This window comes from Magnolia sinica, chromosome 17 (genome assembly GCF_029962835.1).
Source record: "Magnolia sinica isolate HGM2019 chromosome 17, MsV1, whole genome shotgun sequence".
NCBI classification, from domain to species: domain Eukaryota; kingdom Viridiplantae; phylum Streptophyta; class Magnoliopsida; order Magnoliales; family Magnoliaceae; genus Magnolia; species Magnolia sinica.
The window spans coordinates 21,725,748-21,741,932 of NC_080589.1; the positions used below are offsets into that span (position 1 = coordinate 21,725,748).

General features: G+C 39.9%; 1 protein-coding gene and 1 long non-coding RNA gene across 2 annotated transcripts; one reads left to right on the forward strand and one right to left on the reverse strand.

Moving 5' to 3' along the window:
- Positions 1–2,183: 2,183 nt before the first annotated feature.
- On the forward strand, positions 2,184–4,982 carry LOC131230458 (receptor-like protein EIX1). The gene has a single exon (XM_058226382.1). The coding sequence runs from the start codon at positions 2,184–2,186 to the stop codon at positions 4,980–4,982; it is 2,799 nt and encodes a 932-aa protein (XP_058082365.1).
- A 3,478-nt stretch (positions 4,983–8,460) lies between these two features.
- Positions 8,461–9,906, reverse strand: LOC131230878 (uncharacterized). The gene is made up of 3 exons (XR_009164122.1): positions 9,672–9,906; positions 8,916–9,224; positions 8,461–8,826 (listed from the first exon to the last, which is right to left on the reverse strand). It is a non-coding gene; the product is annotated as an uncharacterized LOC131230878 (long non-coding RNA).
- Positions 9,907–16,185: the final 6,279 nt, after the last annotated feature.

Sequence of the window (16,185 nt, forward strand, 5' to 3'; positions counted from 1 at the left end):
TAATTGGGTCAGATTCCGATCCTTAAATTTGGTCTGCAAGTGAACGACTCAATTCACTTAAGTTGCAGTTCATTTCCTAAAGATATTCGCGTTTCTCACGCACTTCGCTACGAGCTCAAGTTGTGTGTTTCAGGATACTATTAGGATTTGATTTCCGAGATGGTTGTCAAGCCCAGTAAGGCGGTCATAACCGTATAGTTTCGCAGTAATCAGACTTTCGATGTGCGGTCCAGATCCGATATGAAGTTTCATGATGCTCCCGAGAGCAACTGGGTTTTGAGATGGATCCTAAGTTTTTAGGTAATATAGCGTTAGCGGTTCTACTCGTTTTGGGTCTTACAGATCGTATTCAAAGTAATTAGTGCTAATTTCACAAGTAATCTAGTTTAACATTAGTTAATTTCTATTTAATTTCTAAAGGATTCGGTCCTAAGTGATTTCTGCCAAAGCCTACTCGGTTCGGATCGAGTCGGATCTAAACGAGTCGAGTTAGCCGGATTGAGTCGTCCGGTGCCCAACTCTACCCATCGACCAGGCGGCAGCAACCCTCCGACCTCTCTCTCTCTCTCTCTCTCTCTCTCTCTCTCTCTCTCTCTCTCTCTCTCTCTCTCGGGTCCGAGTCTTAAAACCATGTTTTCCTCTTATGATTTTTTTATGTAGGAAATGGTGGAAATGGAAGGAAGTGGGTTGCAGACTGCGTAAACTCCCATGATTTATGTATTTTATTCCCTCTATCCATCTATTTTATCCCCTCCATCCAACCCAACAACCCAATCCGAATTGGTGCCAACTCGATCTAACTCGGTATTTCTGACTGGGTTGGACTCGGTTCGGATCAGCTCAGCCCAGGCCCGAACTCGAATCGAGTCAGGCATGCTAGACTCGGTACCAACTCAGATCGAGTTTGGTTCAGGCATTTTTCAAAACTAAATCGAGTCGGGTTGGACCTAACTCGGTCCCACTTGACTCAATGCCCACTTCTGCTTGCCACTAGCTAATGTCTAGTGGTTGGTGCTCTGTGGGCCACAACATGATGTATGTGTATCATCCATGCCGTCTATCATTTTTTTCAAATAATTTTATGGTCTGAAGCCAAAATTGAGGTAGATCAAAATCTCAAGTGGGCTACACAGTGTTGATTGAACTCTCACCATTAAAAACTTCTTGCCGGAAAACTTTGAATATTGAACTCTCTACAAAAGTTATGGATAAGCTGATATTTGTTTTTTAAGTTCATCCCGGTCTGTATGACCTAATCTACAGGTTGGATGTTAAATAAACATTACAGCGGGCCTAAGAGGTTTTTAACGGTAGACATTCAATCACTACTTTTCCCTATGGTGTCGTCCACCTGATATCTAACTTATTTATGTATTAAAATAATGTGTAAAAATGAATGGACAGTGCGGATAAAACACCTAGATTATGGTGGGCCCACAGAGTACTGACCACAAGCCACCTGGCTAGTGGCAGCGTCACTAGCCAAGCCAAGCGGACAGATTTCCTGCTAAAGCCTTTGGCAGGAAGTTCCTGCGCAAGGATGATGGGTGGGGCCCACTGAAATGTACGTGAGAAATCCATTCCGTCCATCCATTTTGGGAGATTATTTCAGGGTGTTCGAACAAAAATGAGTTGGATAAAAGCGAAAGTAGTTCACACAAGAGGTAAAATTGGGGAAAGAAATTTCTACCGTTGAAACCTTCATGGCTCCACCTTGATGTTAATATGCTATCCAAACCGTTTATAAGGTCATTTCCAATGGAATGAAGTGAAATACCAAAAATATAGCCTGATAAAAAATAAAAAATAAAAACTTTTATGGCCATAAGAATACTTCAACGGTGCTCCCTTGCGCAGGAACTTCCTGCGGAAGGCTTTCGCAGGTAATCCGCGTCCCTCATTTTTTGTTCGAACGTACTAAAATGATCTCGAAAAACGGATGGATGGTGTGGATTTCTCACAAACATCTCAGTAGGCCCCACCCAGCATCCTTGCCTAGAAAGGAAATCCGCGTATATTATCTGCGGCCATCTTCTACTGTACAGCTGCACTCGTCACACGCGGTCTCACTCTCCTGCGTCTTCCTTCCACTTTCCTTGCTTGGTCTTTTCTTCCTCATCTATGTTATATAAAGAATTTAAGCTCCCTCCCATACCTGCGAAAATCTTTGATGTTATGTGATAATGGATAAATTAGTGAGAGCTCTGTTTCTTTCTGTATTTGTATTTCTAAGCGCTGAAATCATTCAATCCACTTCTTACAATGGAGAAGTGAAGGTGGTTTGCAAAGAAAGAGAGAGAAAAGCCCTCCTCAAGTTCAAAGAAGGCCTCGTGGATCCAATGAATCGACTCTCTTCTTGGGTGGGCCATGATTGCTGCAGTTGGAGTGGAGTGGGCTGCAACAATAGAACATGGCATATTGTCAAGCTTAACCTCCGAAACCCCCTCTTACAATTCAGTTCAATCGATCAGTCCTATTATCGGTTTCCATACAACTCGTCATTGTCTGGTAAGATAAATCCTTCTTTGCTTGAGTTGAATCATTTGAACTACTTGGACCTAAGCTGGAATGATTTTGGATTTAAACCCATCCCGAAATTCATCGGTTCATTCAAGAAACTTAGATATCTTAACCTCTCAAATGCCTTCTTTGGTGGAATGATTCCCCATCATCTCGGTAATCTCTCTAGTCTGGTTTACCTTGATCTTTACTGGACCAGTGTGGAAGTTGATAACCTTCATTGGCTTTCTCAACTTTCTTCCCTGCAACACCTTGATATGGGAACATTGAATCTCAGTCAGTCACATGATTGGTTACAGGTTATTAATACGCTCCCTTCTCTCTCCGAGCTACGCCTCTCCAGTTGTGAACTTCCTAACATGACCATTTCTCTTCCATATGTTAATTTCACATCCCTTTCAGTTCTTGATCTCTCCAACAATTTTCTTGGCCCAAGAATTCCAGATTGGTTGTTCAACCTCAGCAGCCTAGAGTATCTTAATCTCAAATGGAATCATTTTCAAGATCCAATTCCAAGTGCTCTTGGCAAGCTTTGCAACTTGCGTACTTTAGATTTCTCAGGAAATTTAAACAGGGGAGAGATAACTGGATTTGTAGAATGTTTATCTGGATGCATTCAGGAAAGTTTGGAGACACTGAATTTGGCATGGAATGGACTTAGTGGGTATTTTCCTGATTGGTTATTCCATTATAAAAATCTTAAAAATCTTGATCTCAGTCACAACAACTTGAATGGGTCTTTGCCCCAGAGTCTTGGACAACTTTCAGAGCTAATCAGGCTCAGGATATCTTCTAATTCATTGGAGGGAAATGTGTCAGAAGCACACTTTGCCACTCTAACCAAATTGGAATCATTAGATATATCCTTGAATTCTTTAGTTCTTAATGTTAGCTCCAATTGGATTCCTCCTTTTCACCTCAAACACATCAGAATGAGGTCTTGTCGATTAGGGCCCCTGTTTCCTGCATGGCTTCGTGAGCAAAGAGACATTTACCAACTTGACCTGTCCAATGCTCAAATTTCAGATTCCATACCAAACTGGTTTTGGAACTTGTCTTCTCAAGTCCAATACTTGAATCTTTCTCACAACCAAATCAGTGACGAGATTCCAAATTTGTTGCAGTTTGCTCTTTTGGCAAGAATTGATTTAAGTTACAACTACTTTAGAGGTTCATTGCCACACTCATTTCTTAATGTAGGTTTTTTGGATCTCTCAAAAAATTCATTTTCTGGACCCATCGCCGTGAACTTTGGTGAACCACTTCTTTTTTTCTTATCACTTTCTCATAACCATTTAAATGGTAGCATTCCCTTGTCTTTATGTCAAATTGTGGATTTGGCTAGCCTTGATCTCTCATACAATAAATTAACTGGAGAACTTCCTCCGTGTTTGGAAAATTTGACCAGCCTGTTTGCAATGGATTTCACAAATAATAATATATATGGACATATTCCTGAATCTTTTGGTCTTATGTCTTCCCTAGAATCATTGCATTTGCGTAGAAATAATTTTTCAGGTGAGCTCCCTACATCATTGAGAAACTGCACCAATTTGAGAGTTGTCGATCTTAGTCATAACAAATTCTCTGGAAACATACCAACATGGATAGGGGAAAGCCTGTCAGATGTCTATATTCTCAGCCTTAGGTCAAACATGTTTTCTGGAACTATTACTCCACAGCTGTGTTGTCTTACTTATCTTCAAATCTTGGATCTTGCATATAACAAGCTATTAGGTGCCATACCAAAGTGTTTCGGTAATTTCAGTGCCATGGTTACAAAGGAGCGTAAAAGTGGAACGATTGCGGGGTCCAAGTATCATGATGAGAATGAAGATTATTGGGTACATTATGAGCAGAACATAACGGAGGTTGCTGAAGGATTGAAACTTCATTATAATAAGACTCTTTACCTTGTAACTATGATAGATCTTTCAAGCAATCATTTATCTGGAGAGATCCCTGAAGAATTAGCACGTCTATCCAAGCTGCAAGGTTTGAATTTGTCCAGGAATCATTTGATTGGAAACATTCCAAAGAAAATAGATGGCTTGCGACAATTACAGTCTCTTGACTTGTCATGGAATCAACTTTCTAGTACTATTCGGCAGAGCTTGTTAGCGTTAAATTTCTTAACCAGCCTTGATCTCTCATATAATAAGTTGTTCGGGCAGATTCCATCAGGCAGCCAGCTCCAGACTTTTACTGATCCTTCGATTTATATTGGCAATCTTGATCTTTGTGGGCCTCCGCTTCCAAAAGAGTGTCCAAAAGATAATACATCTCAAACTCTGAAGCCCATTGAAGAAGAGGAGGAAGAAGGGTTTGAATGGGTATGGTTTTTCACTAGCATCGCACCAGGATTTGTGGTTGGATTTTTGGGGGTATGTGGTTTTTTAATCTTCATTCTGTGGGTAACAAAGGTGGCTAGGTCAATGACAAAGCTACAAGACAGCAAGTAAAGGATGGGTGAATTCCACATATTCCAAGAGTATAACCAATGATGTCCTTTTTCCTTGTTAAATGAGTGTTGTATGGATCTTTAGCTTTAATATATATGTGTGCCTTTTTGTTGTTGTATGGATTTTAGCTTTAATATATATGTGTGCCTTTTTGTTGTTGTATGGATTTTAGCTTTAATATATATGTGTGCCTTTGTCCATTTATATGTCTATCTTTAATGAGGTTGCAATTACCCTTCCACTCACATTAGAGTGAAAAGCAATGCATCTGCAAATCGGGAGTACTTCCCTATCAGTATAATGTGATCATTTCTTTTGAAATCCAAGCAAGGTTTTGGAAATGGCCCTGGAACTTAATACAGTGCTTGGTACGTTGAGCATTGAGCCGAACCGGCTACATATGGAAAAGACTGGAATTGTTGACGAAAGTAGACCAACAGAAGATAGATTTGCCAGATAGTGGGACCTATAAGATAGATAAAGGTTAACATTTACTCACCTCTCTATCACCTGAGATTTGGATCTGTCTCATTTTAGGGCACTAGCCCAAAAGCCCTAAAATGAGACAGATCTAGTGCCCTAAAATGAGCTGGAAAATGGATGAACGACCTGGATAAAATGCACATCATGATGGGCCCACATAGCACCGTCTTGCCGGTGACAGTTTGCAGTCATGGTGCGCCCACAGTGTCGGTTTGCAATCTGCGTTCAGTTGCCTGAGACCCCGCCTGCAAGGTCGGAAGCTACGTGGGGCCCACCGAGATGTCTGTGAAAAATCCACGCTGATACGGAAGCTTTGATGGGCCACTCCACCAGGAACAATGTAAAATTCCATTTAAATTTTCTAAATTCACTGGCTGTGGCATACCTGAGTTTTTTATAAGGCTTACTTTTGTATTTTCTCTTCATCCTGGTGAGCCATGACTGATGATTAATGGGCTTGATGAAATACATACACAATGTTGGCCCTATACATAAACCCATACCCATTGTTCCCTGTGGTGTGCCGCAGCAGAGTTGTGGCTCACTGTTTTTTGGCCTCAGGGGTTGGAATCTAGGAGTGCACTTGATGAACAGAGTGGGCCCACAGAGTTTTATTGTTTCATGTGTTAGGTAAAACAAGTGTTGGAGAGGATTCCAACCCCAACGGAGGATAAGTCCGGCAATGGGCTGGCCAGCCCACCTGACCTGACGTGATCTACCTGGCTTTGTGCCCGGCTTGGACCTAGTAGCTTGCCCATGGACAGGGCTTGGCCTCGCATGCATGGTTCGATCAATTATTGAGCCGGGCTTGGGTTTGAGTCATATTAGCCTCACCCAGCTTGGGTTTGAGTCATTTTAGCCTCACCCAGTCGAGTCCTGCCTGTTATAACTGAATGTTATATGTATATGTGTTACAACACACAAATATCTATTTCTTTGTGTACGTGTGGCCCACTTAATTAATGAACAAATTAGGAACATTCAAATGCTAATAGGGATTTTATCAATTTTCGGGCCAGATTGATCTGGGTTGAGCCCTGGCCTAAATGATATTTTTGGGCTTTGGATTGTTATATATACTCAGCCCATTCCAGACTTGGGCCCAGCTCAGGCCTCAGTTTGGCTCAGCCCAAACCTGGCCCATTGCTATCCTGTTGGTGGCCCACACGCTGCTTCTCATCTATTTCCATCATGCGTCTGGTAGAGTAGCTTGGTGTGAGATTGTTGGCATGCATTGAGATATACTCTTTTTATGTGATCTTCGCTCCATCATTGCAACCATTTATTCTATTGTTTGGTGCTTTTCTATGCATCAGAACCGTCCAATTTTGCTGATCCATGTATTTATGTTGGGAACCTGTCACAGACACGTTCCTAGCATGGTTGAGCCAAAAGAAGATGGACCGTGAATTGACTATAACTTTTGATCCGGGTATCGTTACGGGGCGCACAACCTATCAATCTTTACTGAAATGGGCCATCCGAGGTGAACCGACCCACAACGTGGGTCGCATCTGTCCGTTTCGTCAAAAAAGGCGCGCTTTCAGCTCAAAAACGAATTTTTAAGAAAATTTTACTATTTTTAGTAATTCCGATTTTTTAAATATTTTTAGAGCTTTAGATTTTCTTTCCTTTTAGAAATAACTTTTAGTTATACTAGGACTCTTCTAGAGAAAGTTTATTTGCAATTTTTATTTTTAGAAATTAGGCCTTAGAAGAGTTTTATTAGAATTAGGATTTTTATTAGAGTTAGAATTTTGCTATTTTTGGTAATTACGAATTTTAGTTTATTTTTTTCCTATATTAATGGTGTAAGGAGACACATTAGGGAATTATCAATTATTCATCAATCAATTTCGAATTTATTAGAATTTATTTCTATTTTCTGCTTTCTTTCCTCGTGGATTCGAGAAGTCTCTGTGAGGAGTCCAGAGAAGTTCCGTGGATTCGGAATAGTTATCCTCTTGAGGAAGACGGTGCTCGACCTCACGTCCTCCCCTGCGTCATATTGGCTACCTCAATTTCTGTTGGACTCCACACCTAGAAATGAAAGGGCTCAGATGCCAACATCTATGGGCGAGGGATCAGACGATTACGATGACAATGGATATGAATTATCATAATCCTTCTATAGTTTGCTTGATAATAGGTTGTTGGGTATCCCAAACATCAGGGGCCCATCATGTCAATGGTTTTAATTATCAAACCATATCATCCACTGTACACATCCACATGCATCAGGATATTACTTCACATTGACAAATCTTCCCAAAGTAGATGTGTTTGAGCGGATGTGTCGTTATGAGCCACAGATCATAATTATAGGCTCCACTGGGACAGTCAGTTCGGGTTGAGATTACCTGAGCCCGACCTGATCTTGAGAGGACATAGATCAGGACTGAGAATATCAAATTCCTCAAATGAAGACAACCAGGCCGAAATTTGAGAACCTCAAGGGCTGATCATGAATTGATACACTGCAACAGAAAAGGCCTTTAGCCTCAATTCAAAATTGTGGCTAAAAAATTTAAAAACCGAGGCTAAAGCCTTTAGCCTCAATTTTGCCTCAGTTATCCAAATTGAGGCCGCAAACTCAATGGCTAAATGCTTTAGCTTCGGTTTTAGCAACCGAGGCTAAAACGGCTTTTATAGCCTCGGTTCTTCAAGTGAAGCTAAAAGAACATTTTTAGCTTCAATTGTCTCGAAATGAGGCCAAATCAAAATTTTAGCCTCCATAGTTTCCAACCGAGACTAAATCTAAATTTTAGCCTCAGTTGCCTCCAATTGAAGCTAAATCTATTTTTAACCTCGATTCTCATCAACTGATACTAAAGGCTTTAGCCACGGGAGTTGTAATATCAGTTTAGGTATCTGAGACAAAACTGAGACTAAAAATGGATTTAGCTTTTGTTTGCATCAATCGAGGCTAAATTCACTTTTTAACTTCAATTCTCAACAATTAAGGCTAAATCATTTAGTTTAACTCATTCATAAACCTGTGCATAGTCATTCATTCAATCAATCAAATACAATCATTCATTTTAATTTATTCATAAAAACACAATACCAACAAAAAAATGTAGCTTCCTAAATAAAAGAATCAATGGTTTACAAATTACAACAGCTTCTGAGACTAACCAGAAAATCGAATCAACAACTCCACCATACATATCCTCCAACAGCTGACAAGTAGCGAGAAGCATCATGAGCTCTATTGATTCCGCCAGGAGTCAAAGCCTCTGATCAATGGGTTGTAAATGGATTGTAGAAGAGAAGCAGCCTATATGCATCATACCATCATGGCTCAGCAGTCCATGTCTGGTATGGGCATCTTCCAGAAATTCCAATAGTTAAAATCCTCCTGCAAGAAAAGGAAAATCCTCGGATCATTGGTAAAAGAAGAAAATTAGACAACAGTTTCCAGATTCTGAAATGAGATGAGATACTCACCTGCTCAGCCAATGAAGTGGGGGGAAACATGTCATGGACCAGTGTGTGTAGCGAGGTATACGACTTCACATCAATGCAGTGATGATTAACAGCCACCTCACCCTGCCCCAGTTTTAGGGAGAGAATTTAGATGGGCCAAAAACAGATTTTTTTTTTCCTGGCTTAGGATGGAAATGATACCTTAGGATTGATAATGAATATTTAGCCTTTCGGGATCCCCATCTTCCTGTAACTGAGATCATTGGTGTCTCTGTTTCCAAAGCCTGCATAAAATGGGTTGTAGTCTGAAGGGAAAAGTGCTCTAATATCCTGCTTGAAAACAAATATTACAAATCAAAAGAGGCAGCACAACTGTTTTTTTTTTGACCTTCCTTTCTTTGGTTTCTATGAATATCCAGGAAATGGACATGAAGTGATATTCACTTGAGACTTCTGTCTATTGAAAAACATAAGAAAATTTGGGTCATGAGGGTGGCAGCGAATGCCAATTTCTGGGCTTTGGTTCTCAAGGCTCATTTTGGTAAGTTGCACAGAACTTCACTACTACTACTACAAATGATTTCGGTGTTTCCATTCTTGAAATTGCTATGGTAGAGTGAATAACGAAGGGTCCAAGCATATACAAGGATATGAAACATTTGCAGACTGAATTTTCTGTTTGGCCAGAAGTCGAGTTGAGAAAGCAATTACTTGTCAGTAATGGAGATCTACCTGCAAACATGCAATCTGTCGAAACAAGCAACAAGCATTATCTACCTGTATATACAACTTTGAATCCATGATTGAGTTGCTTCACAGTCGCTTTTGCGACAATTCCACTTGTATGGGTTGCTTCATTGTCTTAGCTCCTCACATGCATGCCGATTCATTCTCAATCACCCACCAATTTCCATTTTTCACTCTGTTTACCTGCATATACAACAAGCATCTAACTTCAGTTATTTAATATGGATTGTTATTCCCTCTTGTATTTTTCTTTTTCGTTCTTTTCCTTTTTGACAATTATGGGAATAGAGGATGATTACATGCCAATTCATTCCATAATGTATGCTTTGGTCAAGTTTCAAAATGTTGGGTCCTTACTCTTGCTCCGGTGGTAGACTCTTAGGAGTTTCAACACACTGGTCAAGGGTTCGAGTACCCATAGGTGGTGAAATTCCACTACGGCGTGTAGGGCTGTACACAAACCGGGCTAGCCCGATTAACTCGCTCGACTCGGCCCGACCCGGAACTGAGTTCGGTCCAGGACGGGCCATTTTCTTCAGCTCGAAACTGAGTTCGGGCCGAGTTCGAATATATATATCCTAAATCCTTACCCTAACCATTTGAGACAAAGAAGTGAGAACGCCGCCCGACCCTAAACCCTAAAACTCTCTCTCTCTCTCTCTCTCTCTCTCTCTCTCTCTCTCTCTCTCTCTCTCTCTCTCTCTCTCTCTCTCTCTCAATCTCTCTCTTGACTTCTGGGATAGTTCACCGCTCATCTTTGAAGTGACAGTGACTCATCCACCTCACAGGTGTCATAGATTTACAGCAATCTAGGCCGTCCAAATCGTGGGTCCCTTTGTAGATGGAGCGGGTCCGAAACTGGCTTGAACTCACCCGATTGCTGACGGGGCCAAGTTCGGGCTGGACATGTTGACCCGGTGACCGGGCCGGGCCGGGTTGAGCCCAGTTCGACTCGGTTCGGCCCGATGTACACCCCTAACGGCGTGAGTGTGCAGGATGTGTGTAAAAAAAAAAAAGTTTCAAAATGTTATTGTGGTTCCGGTGCTTAACAAAAAAAAGGATTTATGGTAAAAAAAAAAAAAAAAAAAAAGATGTGATCCTGCTAGTGGATCAGATGTTGAACGAATGTCAATCCATACTACAGTTGTCAGATTTGGATTTAGATGGTAATGAGATCTGGAATCCAACATGCTAAATGGATTTGATCTGTTGGCAAGTGATGGATGTTCTTGCCACACATGTGCCACATCCACGTCTGAATCATTTTCGTTAATACTGATGATAAACCATTGATATCTTGACTTCATAGTTGAAATAGATATGAGGGGAGGCCTTCGTTGGAGATACATGTATTGGGTTTCATTAACATGAATTCTCTACCGAGATAACATATTAACACAAAATAATCTAAAAAAACACAGGTTTTTGTTGAGGATCAAATATTGCATATTAGACCCCAGTTATTACTTAGTTTTAAGTACATGATAATTCTTAATGTTCTATTTTAATCATGTCTTTGTTGAGGGTCAAATATTGCATATTAGACCCCAGTTATTACTTAGTTTTAAGTACATGATAATGCTTAATGTTCTATTTTAATCATGTCTATGTTGCAAGGTGAATTTAGAAGCTTGGATTGGAAAGAGTACTAAAAGCATGGATTTAATGTTCAGGAATTACCAAGGCAAAACGGATGGACGGAGTAGATTTCTCAAAACAGCAAGGTGGGCCCCACTTCATGTGGATGGTGTACACAGCAGATGTACACCGGTAGTGTACCGAGCCAGCAAACCCGGTCAAACCGGGCTGACCCGCACCTTCCAAAGAAAGAGAGAAATCTCTCTCCCTGTTTCCCGCCTTCGGGCGTTTTGAACGCAAGACCGTCCATTGGGACTTGATCAGGCCCACCTCCATCATAATTCAAGATGATCGAAATCGTTCATCAGGTCCATAGGCCCCTTTCGACCACACCCTAGATCAGATTAATCCTAAATCAAATCAAGAAGATCCTAAATTGGGGCAGATCGGCTTACCATCCTAAATTGGGGCGGATCGACTCGTTGAACCCATCTTCCTAGGATTATTGTAAGTGCTCCATTCTCATTTTCTTTCTAGATTTGGGTCTTTGTATGGTTATTGTTCTACATTTTGAAGTCGATTTGGATTTTCTAGTTCATTTTTGTGGGTTTTGATAAAAAAATCTGATTTTCTTGAAACCCATTATTCCCTTGTTATTTATCTCTATTTCTTGCATTCCATGGAGGTTCGAACTAAGAAGAAAGCATCACGTGATTCTTCTTCGAGGGCAACTCCTATTAGGGTGCATACCCTACGACCACCCGAGGAAGACCCGGAATATGTGCGGGACCTCCATAATTGGAAAATCATTGTTGAGCGTACCGTTAATGCTGCTCATTTAGCTCCTTTTCAGCTACTTCCCATCCTTTCCTCTGTAGGTTGGGAAAACATCCTAAATTGGGGCAGATCGGCTTACTGCTCTATTGTGCAAGCAATGTATGCTTCAATTACTGAAGCGTCCCTTGATGATCTATCTTTCTCTATTAGTTTTAGAGAAGGAACATTTAAAGTTAATAAGCATTTAATATTGGGTTTGTTAGACATAAATGTTAATGATGACTATATTCCTATACCAACTCTTGCTAAACGTATGTCTGAATCCAAGCGATGCAAAATAACCTGCAAGTTATGTCACTTTAATGTAGAGTGGAGCGCAGGTAATGCCCTCCGTGCCAATCAGATGTTGCCCAAATACAGGGTTCTTCATTACAAACGTGTATCCTCATTTTGAGAACAAAGTTGAGCTGACTTCATTTATGTGTCGCATACTCCATTCTGTAGTTTATGGCATTCCCATTTGTCTTCTGTCCTTGATTTGTTATATCGTTATTCAATTTTGTCTCCATCCTGGCCATGGTTACATACCATTTGCCTATCTGATGACTACACTAGCTCTTCAGTGTAATGTGGTCATGCCACCTGCTGAGGCACCTATAGGGGTTCTACCTTTCAATAATTCCAATATCAACAAGATGAACCTGAAATTTCTACAAGGCCAACACGATGAGGAGGACGTCGAAGTTGAAGAAGAAGGAGACACCCTGCTAGATGACACTATTATGGATGATATATTTGATCAATTAGAAACTGATGATGAGGTTGACCCTGATTTTCAGCCATCTCAGTTTGATGAGTGTCTTCGCTCACTGGAAGAGAAGGTGGGTGAGTTGAAAATGTCTCAGGACAACCTGAATGAAAGTCACAAATCCTCGATGAATTATATGTACAAATACTTCCATCGCATTACAAGGGGACTTCATCAGATTAACTCGTCCATTCCACCTCCTTCTTCTTCGGGTTCTGATTAGTGATTGTTCTTTTTTATGATGGATCTGTATAACTTAACTTCACTTGGTTTGTATGGGATAATGTTGATGACACTCTTTTTTTTTAAATAATTATGACAATCCTTTTGCTTCTACTCTCTTTCTATTCAATATCATATTTATACTTTGCTTGATTATCTGTCTTCCTTTGTCAAGTTGTGACAAAAAGGGGGAGAGACTTGATAGAAATGATTATGAGCTTGCTTATGTTTGAGTTTAAGTTATTTTCATTTGCTTGATGAGCTTATGGTAACTTATGTGTAAATGAATTAGTTATGTGGATCTCGTGTGGATCTATATATTGTGGATATGTGTATATTTCTTAATAAAGGTACTCTACACTTATACTCAAATGTAAGTCAAAGCTCAGAATATGGGAGAAATGATTGAGGGGGAGTATGTATTGTGGATGATAGAGTGAGTGATTGAGTTGTGAAGTTGTGAAGTTGTGAAGATTGTATTCTATACACTTCTAAATTTGTTTTGTCACAAATTTGACAAAGGGGGAGATTGTAAGTGCTATAATTATCAAATTTCGGCGAGACAAAACTAACCAAAATGTGACTTGTTTGAATGATGAAAAGTTCACCTTCAAGTGAAGGATGATGGAAACTTCACCTTCAAGATCATCACTTATTGAAGATTTGAAGTACAAGACACGAAGATCAAGCTACTGCATTCATGCTACAAAGCCTCTAATGCGAATCTACCTCAAGTAGAAGATCTGAAGTTGCTAAAGATTTGAATTCAATGTTCAATGATTCAGGTATATGTAACCCTAGAATGACCCTTGGTTTAGGTTCTTTCTTATGCATATTATGTTCGGATTTTTATACTTGGAATAGGCTTAAATTCGACTAGTCTTAGCTTATATTCGATTAGTCCAAGCTCTGGCTGGACTAGTCCAGGAACTGCTTCGACCAGTCCAAGTTTTAAACTCAAATTTTGAGTTTTTCTGGTAAATCCTTGACCAGTCGAGCACCCTACTCGACCAATCGTGGAGATCTGCTTGACCAGTCGTGGGGAGATCGACTCGAACTCCAGCAACATATTTTTGCATCCCACGACCAGTTGAGCAGGCCACTCGACCAGTTGTAGGTCGGTTTTATCCAATCATGCCCGAAATTTGAAATTTTGTTGAAACTAAGACCAGTCGAAGGAACCTCTTTTCAGCCTATAAATAGAGGTCTTTTCTCATTCTAATTCATTCAGTTAAGCCCCAGAAAGATTCCACTTTGAGAGAAAAGTCCCCGTCATTATCAAGCTATAGTTCTGTAATTTTAGATTATTTTAATAGCTTATTTTCTTTGTAATTCCTTGATCTCTGCTTTGTAAATCTGCTTTTTTTAAAGGGGGAGTTTTCATTCTACCATTTGAGAGCTAAGGAATTCAAACAAGTAGACAAGGTTTGATTTAATTTAAAATCTATTTAGAACCTAGAACCCTTGATTATATGTGTTAAACATTGAACATCTACATCAATCGAAGCGGTTCATCAGCTACATCAAGCGGCATCTTCAAGAAGAAGATAAGTACTTTTTTTTTTTTACTTTTTGGTTTTGTTTGAGATTAGCTAGAAAAATCTATGTATTAGTTTTGACTAAGATCAACTAGAAAATCTCAGCGCAGGGTTTTAATTGTGTAAGCCCAATCGAAAACACAACTGTATAGGTTTTAAGGTGAACCTGAGAAAACCTTATTTCATAGTGAACACCAATATCACGTGGGTTGTGATTATTGGGAGTGGAGTAGGTGTGGCTGTTTGAGAACAGTTGGTGTACACACCGAACCACTATATATCTTGGTGTTTGAGGTGGATGATGATGTATGTGATGAATGTGTGGTGGATGTTTGTAATTCTTTCTTTTATGTACATGTGGTGAATAATTGTAATAGATAACTTCCATTATTTGCCTCTCGTTTTAGTTTGTGATCTTGATCCTATCTGAGTTCAAGAAATCAGGTTGTCCTACCATAAACATTTGTTTTTGGTGTAAGGTTGTCCTTTGAACAAAGGTTTGAATCAATTTCTCAATACTATTATGATTGAGATCTGCGTTTAATTCAGTTATTTATTATTATGTTCAGCAATTTTTTATTTTAGGATTAGTCCTATTCACCCTCCCCCCCTAAGGACTGAGAGCTCACCCTTTTCACTTGATTTAAGAGTTGCTAAAGTAAAATGAAATATAACATGTAGAGTTAATTCACATAATCATGGTTTACCAATTCTCAATCATGGGATAATGTAAGCCAACTAACATGGTTTGATATTTTAATGTAAACAATCCAAGTTCTAAAATATTAGTTATAATATAAGTAGAAACAATCCTTGAACTAACTTGGAGATGGAAATCCAAGGGGAAAAGTCATCACCTTTCGGGTCAGATTCCCTTACGTAGTTCCTCCTTTTTAGCAATCCAAATTCCCGCGATCAACCCACGGTCCAATGCCACTCGATTGAACACCTAGGGTCATTCCCAATAAGAGCTTGAGATTAATAATCGAATTGATGGATGATTCCAATGGCTCCTAACTACCTAGGCCTGATTTAACTTGGGTTTTCTTTCATCCAATGATGATGAGGCCCGTTTCCATATGTCCCATGTGGACGTCACCTTCATTACTATCATTGAGTGGCCCATAATGCTTCCTAATCACCACAACTAGGTGGGGATTATAGGGATTCACCCAAACGAATGAAAACTTGGCCCAAACCCATCTTGATTCGGCCCAGCAGCTGCGGCCCAAAACTGTGGTTGGGTTGTCTGGCTTGGACGAGCTATGTGTTCACAACCCCAAGTGTAGGGTCGTGATGTAGTAATAATCTCGGTAAGACCGAGGAGAGACTGAAACTTGTACGTATTCTGAAAGTAATTAGAACTAGAACTATAAGAAGATGTAATCTAAATCTGGAGAATTTAAGAGAATAATTATAAATTATTTAACTAAAACTTGTAAATTCAAAGGTGGGAAAATAAGGTTTCCAAGGATCCACTTGTAGAGATCAAGCAGATCTACTTAATTCACAAATACAGCTGGAATCAGAGTCTCATCTTACCTAATTGGAAGATATATTAGTAAAATCAAATCTGAACTTCCTTTAATCTAGTTCTCAATGGATGAGAGGTGTGAGAGCT